A 10784-nucleotide genomic window follows, 5' to 3' on the forward strand; every position below is an offset into this window, starting at 1 on the left:
AATAGTGATGAATAGGGGGCTCTCATAGCCCCTCGAGACTGAAAGAAGAAGTTGGCAGCAGGAGGCCTTCCTAGGCTTCAGCCTACTTCCTCAGATGCAGCTGGATCATCATAATATGGAGAGAGCTCTTGCAGCCCCTTTGAGACCCACTGAGAGAATGCGTTTTCTAATAAGGCTAAGCCTCCTCCTCAGAAGCAATTTATTCCCCCTGAGTTTTAGACTCTCTCTCTTCGGGGAAGGAGCGGGGAGAGACCGGGGAGGAGGAGGAGGAGAGAGAGCCTGGGCGGGACGGGCTTCTTGGCCCCAGCCTCGCCTAGTCGCTTCCCCCCGACTACGACGACGCCTCCTCCTCCTCTTCCTCCATTTTGCTGCCTGCGCAGCCTGAGGGGACTCTGAGATTTGTGGCTTTGCTGGTTCAGGTGAGGCTTGGAAGGGCTTTGGGGGAGTGAGGGGAGGGCCTTCTCCTCTTAACCCGGTTTGGAAGCGCGCTAACTCTTGGTCTGGCTTTGGCTATGGAATTCTGGGAGTTGGAGTTTTGTGGGGGCCTGGGCCCCACCAAACAAACTCCAACTCCCAGAATTCCCTAGCCAAGATTCCAAACACTACAGATCCCAGAATTCCCTAGCATTGAGCCAGGATAAATTGTGGTGCCAGAACTGGACACAATATTCCAGGTGGGGCCTGACCAAAGCAGAATAGAGTGGCACTATTAGGCCCCATATGTGTCCAGTACATACATGCATACATGTACATCTGTCCCCAAAATCAGATTACTGAACCCCCTGCACAACCTATGCACTATCTATGCCATAACTAGCACATGAGTCAGGTAAGCAGCCTTGTGTTCATTGGGGGAAATCAAGCATAGCAATGCAAACAAACACATGAAATTAAATGCAGTTTTGTATGCACATATTCATGAGATTTTAAAAACCTGCACATGAAAGTGGAAATGTAAAGAGAGATTTAGGAAGACGTGGGAATAGATTGATCATATATATCTTTGTGAGTCGTTGCGTCTTGGTACATGTATTATACATACGTTGTGTGAAAGTGTCAAGTGTGAAGACATCAACTGCATGTGTCAACTGGCAACCTGGATTTGTTGTCATATTGTGTGACTAGATAAGGAACTGCCATGAATACTAGGTGCTATAGGCTGTGTTTCAGAGGAAGGCAATGGTAAACTGCCTCGAGTATTCCTTACCTAACAAAACCCTACAAAACTCATGGGGTTGCCATAAATTCACTGGGGACTTGCAGGTACTACCTACTTGCACACAACGTATGTGCAGTGATCTAATCAATTAGGTCCAGATTTCAAAGATCTCTCAATGCTATTCAGTTTTTCTTAAAACACATAATTGTTCACCATTTGTATTCTTTGTGCAGTTTGGCAGTAGTTAGCAATATGAATACTGGCATTTAATATGTTTTTTAAATGCTTTGGTAACTGGGATGGCGATTCTTAATGTTGAATGAAGGAGGACCATTAGCATGTATATGAGACTGAACTTTTTTCTTAATCAAATGAGCACCAACTCATCCTTTGCTTGCAATTTATGTATTAATTTCAGACTTAGGAAGTAACCATCCCCCACCCCCAGTAATGATTTAGCAGAGTGATTTTTTGCCTGAAACTATGGCCTGTTACAGACTGCCAAAATAAAGCTGCTTTGGGTCTCTTGGAGGTATGCTATTTAAATGATGCAGGGTCCTAAGAGTCCGGAGGTCGCGCCAAAGCCCCACTCCATTCCAAGCACGTGAGTGCAGCTTTGGTGCAGCTTCCGGATTCTTAGGATGCATGCATCATTTAAATAGCATGCCTCCAAAGAGACCCCAAGCAGCTTTGTTTTGGCAGTCTGTAACAGGCCCTAATCCACTACTTTTCCATGGAAAAGAATTGGGTTTTCTGTTTGTTGCTTGTTGCTTGGGTGTGTCTGCTGACTCAGTCTGAGCAATAACAGCGGGGAGGAGAAGGGTCGAATGAATGGCTACCTCATGCTGCGGCTGGAAAGGATTGTTTTGTAACGTCTTCAACCTTTTTCTCCCCCAGAATTTACAAAGTGCAGTTTCTGAATTGACCACTGACAAACCGAGAGCATTTTCCTGTATTTCGATAGCAACGTAGCAGTAGATAGTAACGGTAATTTACTAACCTTGCACCTTACATCTTAGGGTCGCACACGTCAGAACAGAATACTAGGAGGCACACGATGATAACAAATTTGCTAGTAATCTGGTAACTTGGCCAGTCTGGACTGCTTTAATACTAATGTGGCTTGAGCAATGTAAGGAATAAAGTAAACTTGTTCTTCTTTAAAAAGGTAGCTTTTCACAAACTGATTAATTCCATTCTGGAATCGTACAGCTTCTGAATGTTGTCAGATTGCAGCCCTGGCCAACAGACTCAGGAATGCTGGACATTGCAGTTCAATCTGGAGTGCTGCACAGTTTTCAGCCCAATTTAAATGTATGCGCTGCCATCCCAACTTGATGTCATCTTCCAGGTATGCTGGACTACAAGTCCTGTCGTGAATTAAGATAATAGAGTTGTTAGTCCAACACATGTGGAGAATAATGCCAGCATGGGAAGTACTATCGATACTGCCTCACCCTCTAAATGGCAACGTTAAAAATGCCTGAAGGCATAAGTAAATAATCTGATGGTAATAGTTGCAAGAACTCCCAGTACTATGTTATGTTAGCTCTGCACATATAAAGTGTACCTCAACACGCAAATGTTCACACTTATTCATGGTGAATCTTGGGAATAACATATCCTTTGCTGGAAGGTACCGCTCTCTGTGAGAGTAAGGGCAAACATCAGTGGTTCCAAAAAGAGGGAGAACGAGGTAGAGAATGAAAACTCGTATCAAATTTATAAGAGAATATTTTCTAAGAAGTTTTAATCTACCTATAACCTAAGAAATGGTCATGTAGCTCTGCACTTTACAAAGGTACATTGATTAATTTCGTAGTATCCTTTGTGACAGCTCTTTTTCAGTGTCTTCCTATATTTGAGAAGCTTAACCTGTTCTTAAACATGATTGATAGTCTCCTGTCCTCCCCAATTCCTTTACTCTTGTCTCTCTTCATACTTTCTGGCTGCTTTCATTCATTTGTTTCCTAATCTTATTGTTAATTCTCGTTCCCATTGGCCAACTACAGCCTTTGTATGGGACACCAGCTTCTCAGTTAAGGAAAGGAACAGTCCAGACCAAATGAAACGGGTTCAGTGCACTTGGTACTTCATCTGAGGAAGTAGGTTTATATCCATGAAAGCTTATGCTAAAATAAAAACCAGTTAATCTTAAAGGCTGCCACATTCCTTTTTTTCTCTCCCTCCATTCCTCCTTTTGTCCAGACTAGTTGTCAAGGATGTTGAATTGGCTTGTCACAGTTGTGTTGTATGTGGAGAGATTCAGGGCCTGAATGCACAGGCCAAGAGGCCCATGTTGGCCTCAATTCGTCCTGTCAATGATGCACGGCTATTATCCCCAGCCTGGGATTGGCCTGACCAGGTGCAAATCCAGTGGTTCCAGGCTGATCCCAAACCCAAAGGGACCTTAGCTTGGGACATATAGACTGTTGTTTATGACAAGTGCGCACACCGCACAGCCTGACATGCTCCTGCTTTTGCTCTTGCATCTACTCCGAAGACCCCCATTGCGGATTGTGATGTTGAATGGGGGAGCCTGCTAGGTGCCTTGTTTCTGCCCTTATGGCCATGGCAGACCTCTTCCAGAAGACTGGATGGAACAGCATGGGGCACATGGTGTAGTGGGTCCATGGCATGATGGCAGGTGGGCATGTAAGCATCCTTCCATCACTGTGGTGGTCCAGATATTGACCCCGGCCAGAATCCAAGGCAGGATAGAATGGACTTGGCCCTTGCTATCCTGCCTGCCTGCTAGGCCCTCATTGACCGTTCCTTCCTTCTCTTTTTTTCTTCTCTCCCTATCCCCTTGCTCTTAGGTCTAATGAGGGAAGCAAAAACAACAACATCAGATATTCACTGACCTGTTTTATCCAGCAGGAAAACAGCAACTTAGAGGGTGTCTTCTATTGATTAGTAGTAGTTGCACAGGAAGAAATTTTTTTCAGCAATCCCACTATTAATATCAGTGCTCTAATCCAAAAATGATTATGACTGGATTTTAAAAGTTTATGTCATTTTCTTACTAATAAATTTAAAAAATTCTTTAAATTCAGTTAATGCGCTGTGTGTTTGTGTTCACTGTCAACGTATGGTGACTCCATGAATTTCATAGGGTTTTCTTAGGCAAGGAATATTCAGAGGTTGGTTTTGCCAGTTCCTTCCTCTAAAATATAGCCTACAGCATCTCATATTTGTTCTGGTCTCTTATCCAGTACTAGCAGTGATGACCCTGCTTAGCTACACTCTTACAGCACTCAAATATCAAGCCTAACTTATCAAAAGTGCATCTTTCCTTTTTTTTTTTTGCTCTTATTTTAATTTAGCCTGTTAACACCTAGTCTCTTCTCTCCTTAACCTGTACTCACTTACAAAATTTCTTAATTGTCTGGTAGTATTCTGTTGGTGATATAAACCTACCTCAATGCAGTGTTATATCCTTTTAAGGTAACTGCACAAGGCAAACAGAAGTAAACATAAGAATGATGGCAAGGAAAAATCCTAAAGATTCCCCAAATAATCTTGAATCAGATCAAAGTTATAGTTCCCCCCCCCCAAAAAAAAACCAGTGAAGTTTTCAAAATAGATAAAGGAATTTTCTTTGCTGAAAATAATCCAATAGAAGCCAAAAATAAAGGTTTCTTAATCATGTTTTATAGAAATCGAAGGCATCTTTCTCTGTGGATTTGAGATAGTTTTATCAACTGACTTTGGATTTTGTTTTGTTTTTGTATGGTTTGCTAGGTAGAAAATTAGAGAAGGGACAGATTGTTCAGAGTATCTTTTAATGAATAAACAACTCATGCATAAATTATTTAAAAAGAGCTGTGTAGTGATACTTGGTGTTGAAGTAATTAATAGGCCCAAAACAAACGAAAGGAAATAGAGGAAGGTCACAGACAGTGCAAAGGACAAGCACCTTCTTTGTAAACTGTAGTGCTTGTAATTTTGCACTGGGCAAATATCAAACTCATAGCATAATGTGGTTCTCAAATGGTAGGGCAAGACCTTTGGAGCGGAGCATGAGAGTTGTTCAAGGGGAGTGCGAGACTTGGAAGCTCTGATCCCTCCTCCTCCTCCTCCTCTTCCCACACTCTTTAATGTGTAAAATTTACACATGTGTTGAGTTAAATACTGAATTCACTTAAATAAAACTGTTCTAAATTGAACCATGTTATTTCCTTATAAAATGTTAAAATATGAATATATGTGTATATGCAAATGAAAATACGCACACTAAATAAACAAAATATTTTTATTCATGTATTATGTAGAGTTGGGAGAGGTGCAGTGTCTGCATGTAGATGTAAAGGGGGGGATCCCCAAGGGTACCACTTGTGTAATGGGATATACCTGGGTTGTACAGGTTATGGCTTGGCTAGCTGATAATATTTTGTGACCATGTCTGACCTTTTCTAGCTTGCTTGTTCCAACAAACTGAGGGGCAGGGGTATCTCCTATAGCTATGAGCCTAGGTGCAGATAGAAACATTGTGAACTATTCCAAAGCTTACTCAATGTGGTGAGAATTGATTGGTCTCACGTCATGTTGGTTTTTGGGAAAAGCTGTTTTTTTGGCTGTCACCCAGTCTCTATCTATTGCAAAGTTCACTGTAACACGAGACTTTTCTTTTCCACCCACATGTTAGAGGAAGGCAGATTTCTAAATAATCACTACAAACATTCATGGGGAATATAGTCATATTTAGAGGAGCCACATTGCTTGAAATGGGTTAACTCTGACTGTATCTGGGGCCTACCTTTTACAATATCTGTATTAAATGTGTTCCTGCAAGATACACTGAATAGCATTGAAGTTTGTGAAGTCGAAGGCTTTCACAGCTAGCGTCCATAGTTTTTTGGGTTTTTCGGACTATGTGGCCGTGTTCTGAAAGAATAAGCTTAGAGACTGCTTAGGCGGCATGAAGTGGTATATAAATGAAGCTGCTATTGCTATTTCTTCCCGATGCTTCCCCTGCATCTGTGGCTGGCATCTTCAGTGGAAGTGGGTGGGTATATATACTTTGTGACCCTTGGTTGAGAAGAAGTGATTTACATGTTGATCTCTATGTTGATCTGTTGTTGAATGGCAAGGCCTTAGTTAATGATCCATAGTCTGCTGGGAAATCCACCTCACCCTGGCTGGTTTACATTTGCGCTTCCTGGGTCTTGCTTTTGGTGTTTTTCAGGACTGGTAGCCAAACTTTGTTTACTTTCAGGGCTTCGTCTTTCCTGTTGAGGTTTTCCAAGTGTTTGTGGATTTCAATGGCTTCCCTGTGCATTCTAACCTGATATTGTTGGCATGGTCCAAAATTGCAGTGTTTTCAAATAGCATTTTATGCTCAGTTTGGTTTATAATGTGTTCTGCTAATCTTGATTTTTCTGACTGACCCAATCTGCAGTGTCTCTCATGTTCTTTGATTCATGTTTGGACGCTGTGTTTAATGGTCCCTATGCAGACCTTTCCACGGCTGCATAGTATACAGTAAACTTCTGCAGCTGTGAAAGGGTCTCTGCTGTCCGCTGAGCACAGCATTGCTGGATTTTCTTGGTTGGTCTGTAGATCATTTAAGTTGTTACTACAAAAAGCTTGTTGCTTCACCCCCTCTTTTAATAGGCAGGGAAATATATATTTAAATCTGCAGAAGATGTTGGAAGTAGAGGATTTGTTGTAAGGAAATACTATACAATAAGTTCAACAAGGCAGAACCCAGAAAGCTTTTTACCTTTACACTGCTTCTTTTAAAAACCACTTAAACTTTGTTCCAGTCAAATGTTCTTCTGCCCTGCTATTATGTAACCCCTTTGTGAAGGGTGTGGTCTTCATTTTATTTCAGGATACGCTGAAGCATGCAAATGTGATTTAATGTGCTGCTGAAACATAGCTGGCTGGCTTTGGTGTGACTGCCAGTGACTTTAAGGGAAGTGGCTACAGCCCCGATATATTTCACCTATAGCAGGTAGAATATAATCAACTACCCCAAAGGGATTTCCTTCACTTGCCCAGCTGCTAAAAAAAAATAAAATCAAATATAATATAATACTGATATAGTTTTCTGTGGGTTTTTTGGGCTGTGGCTGTGTTCTGGATGAATTTATTCCTGACGTTTCACCTACAAGACTGTACAACACACAAACTAACTCCACCATTAATATGTAAACCACTTCCTCCCAAACAAGGGTCCCACGGGTATATATATTTCACACACTTTCATGCCACTAACCTCTAAAGATGCCAGCCACAGATTTGAAATGGGAATAAATTCTTCCAGAATGCGGTCACATAGCCCGAAAAACCCACAGAAAACTATGGATGCTGTTTGTGAAAGCCTTCAACTTCACATAATATTGACATACAATATATTCTGACTTACAGAGTTACTGATAGTTGTTTGTGTAATATGCTATTAACTAATATGACCAGTCAAAAACTAATTTATTCCTTTACAGAAAATTCAGAAAAGTTTTTAGGGTGTAGTCACACTGAAACTAACTAGGCCCAAATCGTTCTCAGTATTTGAAATGGTTGTCATAAGGATAATAATAAAATTACATTTTATTGCATTTTGCTCCTTAGAAGTTCTAAGAGGCAGCAACCCGATCCTTAATCGGGTAAAATTTCAGCTTCAAGCCATATGATTGTTACAAACACAAGTCACTGGTAGAGCATATGTATGAGATCCAAAATTCTGCCCCGGTATCTTCAGTTGAAGGATTTTGGGTGGAGTGGCTTGAGGAAAAGCAGTCCAGCAAAGGCCTCAGACAACAACACAGTTGGAGCTGTTTCGCTGCGTAAGTCAGCAACAAAGAATCGTGTAGCACCACAAAAACTAGGATATTTATTGCAGCTTTCATGGGCTGTAATGTGCTTCATTATATTATGCACGTCTTATCTAGACTATCAAGTACTCATGGTTCAGGGTGGGATTGCAGATATAACAGACAAATATCTATTTGTTGCCATGTTTACTTACTTATTTATTTTGGATTTAGAAATATTTTCATTTATTCATTTTATGTACCATCTTTCTCCCAGAACAAAACCCAAGGCAGGTATTTGTGTCACCTTGCAATAGAGATCAGCGTAATACTGCTAAGCAAATGTACATGGAAATATATTTATTAAATTAAGTGGGCCTTTACTTGGCAGGTGTTTTCAGAGCCAAGGTCCCAGCTGTGTGTGTCATTTTAATATTTTACCTGCAATTAGATTGAGCAATGTTTTTCTAAGTTGTTATAGGATAGTTTTAATTTTTTTATATTTCTCTGAAATGAAGAAGTAATAGGAACAACAATACAGTCTCATACTTATAGTGAAAATGATATAAGAAATAATGGGCCTACTGAAAATGGAATGGTTTGAAGTGATTCATATTAAACCTTAACTCTGGAGCTGAAATAGAAATTTACCAGTTAATGTATACACTGTCCTCTACTTTCTTGTGAAATTCCAACTCTATGATTCTATGAAACCTCTATGAAACAGATCAAAGCTCAAGTTTTTGAATTTCTACTGGTGTCCATTGGCTGGGCCTTGTTTTGAACAGACCGTCTTAATACACTGCCAGTCCAAATCCCTTCTACCATTTCCACCTTTGTTACAGGTTCCAGTATCCCAAATGCTTTCAATTTATGTGGATGGCACTCTCGATCATGCTTTCTGTCTGAATTAGCATTTTAACCATGATAGCAGGGGTAGGCCAAGTCTGGTCCTTCAGGACTGTTTTTGTGGTCCCCAGGGTTTAAAAAGCACACCTTTTTTTTGGTCCAAAATGTCCTCTAAGCGAGTTATATCATATTTGGAGCTTCCTGCCTCCCAGGGGTTAATTTTTTTCTCCTATAACACCCTAAAGGATTTCCCTCCAGACCAGTTGCGGCTCATAAGAGACTTATTTTGGAACAAGGCAAACAGGAAGTGACTAATAGTCATGTCCTGTTAAAGCCCAAAACACAATGAAAATCCCTCATGCTCCGTAGAAGGCATTTGGGGACAAAACATTATTGTTATTGTTATTGTTGTGGGTGCGGGTGTGGGTGCAGTGAGGGAGTGAGGCCCAGCAAGATCTTGTGGGGATGAGGGGGACAGGCTTCTGCAGGCCCTAGTCTTCCCCAGTTACCCTATAGCTCAGATCAAATCACAGATGAGCAATCTTCTCAACAAGTCCCTTTTTGGGAGGTGAATTGCTTTGCTTTCCTGGGCGGTGAAATTTGGGGAAATTAACATCCAAGCTCTAAGATATATTTCTTTTCCCTTGCAGAATGTCTTATCCAGGATATCCTCCTTCAGGCTACCCCACTTTCCCTGGCTATCCTGTAAGTATTTATTGGTTTATTTCCTACATTCTGTCTCTTTGCACTAGCAGACAGTGGCACCCAGGACAGACATATACAGACAGGTGTGATTTTCAGTGGCTCTTTTTGTCTCTGGGTAGGACAAATAAAAACATTAGATTTAGACCCTCCTATATCACAAAGAATATTTTACAAAGATGTGTGTGTATGTATGTGGCGTAGTATAGGGGCCCTGCTCTGTTGCTTAAGCATTACTACATAGAAGTATGCAGTTAGGAAGAGTAAATACAACTTTTTCACAGAGGCAACGCTCGATGTTCCATCATTTTTCAACTTGTGCCATTGTCTCTCAACAAGATGTTACTTTTTAATTTATATTACAAAGAGATTGTATTGTATTTATTTTATAAACTGCTTTTGATGTTGAATTCCTAATGATTCACTTATTTTCTTTGCATTTACTAATAACCATTAAGTAAGAACTGCTTCTTTGCAACAACATAGAATCGTAGAGTTGGAAGAGACCACAAAGGCCATCCAGTCCAACCCCATTCTGCCATGCAGGAACTCTCAATCAAACCATCCCCAACAGATGGCCATCCAGCCTCTGCTTAAAGACCTCTAAGGAGGGAGACTCCACCACTCTCCGAGGGAGTTTGTTCCACTCTAAAATAGCCCTTACTGTCAGGGTCTTCCTCTTAATGTTGAGGTGGAATCTCTTTTCCAGTACTGTAGCTTGCATCCATTGTTCTGGGTCCTGTTCTCTGGAGCAGCAGAAAACAAGCTTGCTCCCTCCTCAATATGACATCCCTTCAAGTATTTAAATGGGCTATCATATCACCTCTTAACCTTCTCTTCTCCAGGCAAAACCTCCCCAGCTCCCTAAGTCTCTCTTTATAGGTCATGGTTTCCAGGCCCTTCACCATTTTGGTGGCCCTGTTCTGGACATGCTCCAGTTTCTCAATGTCCTTTTTGAATTGTGGTGCCCAGAACTGGACACAATATTCCAGGTGGGGCCTGACTAGAACAGAATAGAGTGGCACTATTATAATTGACACATGTCTTTATCTAATATAAGGTAGCATATGTGTCAGAGTGTGAGACCAGAATCCTGGACAATCAACCAGTCAGCTTGATTGATAAATCAACAGTATTTTATTGATAGCTCCAGAATCAGCAATTCCACATCACTCGCTTCATAGCTGAGACTGACCCAGCCAAGCCAATGCCTAAATCCCCCCCCCCTTAGCTGAACTACTCCTCCCCTAGCAAAAGCCCATGCAAGAAAACCCCTCCTTCTCCTCACTGGTTCCCATCCTCCATCACCCCCCCCC

At 41.3% G+C, this 10784-nt stretch overlaps 1 protein-coding gene across 1 annotated transcript in view; it reads left to right on the forward strand.

Annotated features, from left to right (window-relative positions):
- The first annotated feature begins 283 nt into the window (after positions 1–283).
- Positions 284–10784, forward strand: part of ANXA7 (annexin A7) — a 32598-nt gene continuing 22097 nt past the window's right edge. Inside the window, 2 exon segments of the mRNA XM_042460567.1 lie at positions 284–419; positions 9417–9471. Of these exon segments, the coding sequence (XP_042316501.1) occupies positions 9418–9471 (54 nt within the window). The 5' untranslated portion in view covers positions 284–419; position 9417.

Source organism: Sceloporus undulatus, chromosome 3, assembly GCF_019175285.1.
Source record: "Sceloporus undulatus isolate JIND9_A2432 ecotype Alabama chromosome 3, SceUnd_v1.1, whole genome shotgun sequence".
NCBI lineage: Eukaryota > Metazoa > Chordata > Lepidosauria > Squamata > Phrynosomatidae > Sceloporus > Sceloporus undulatus.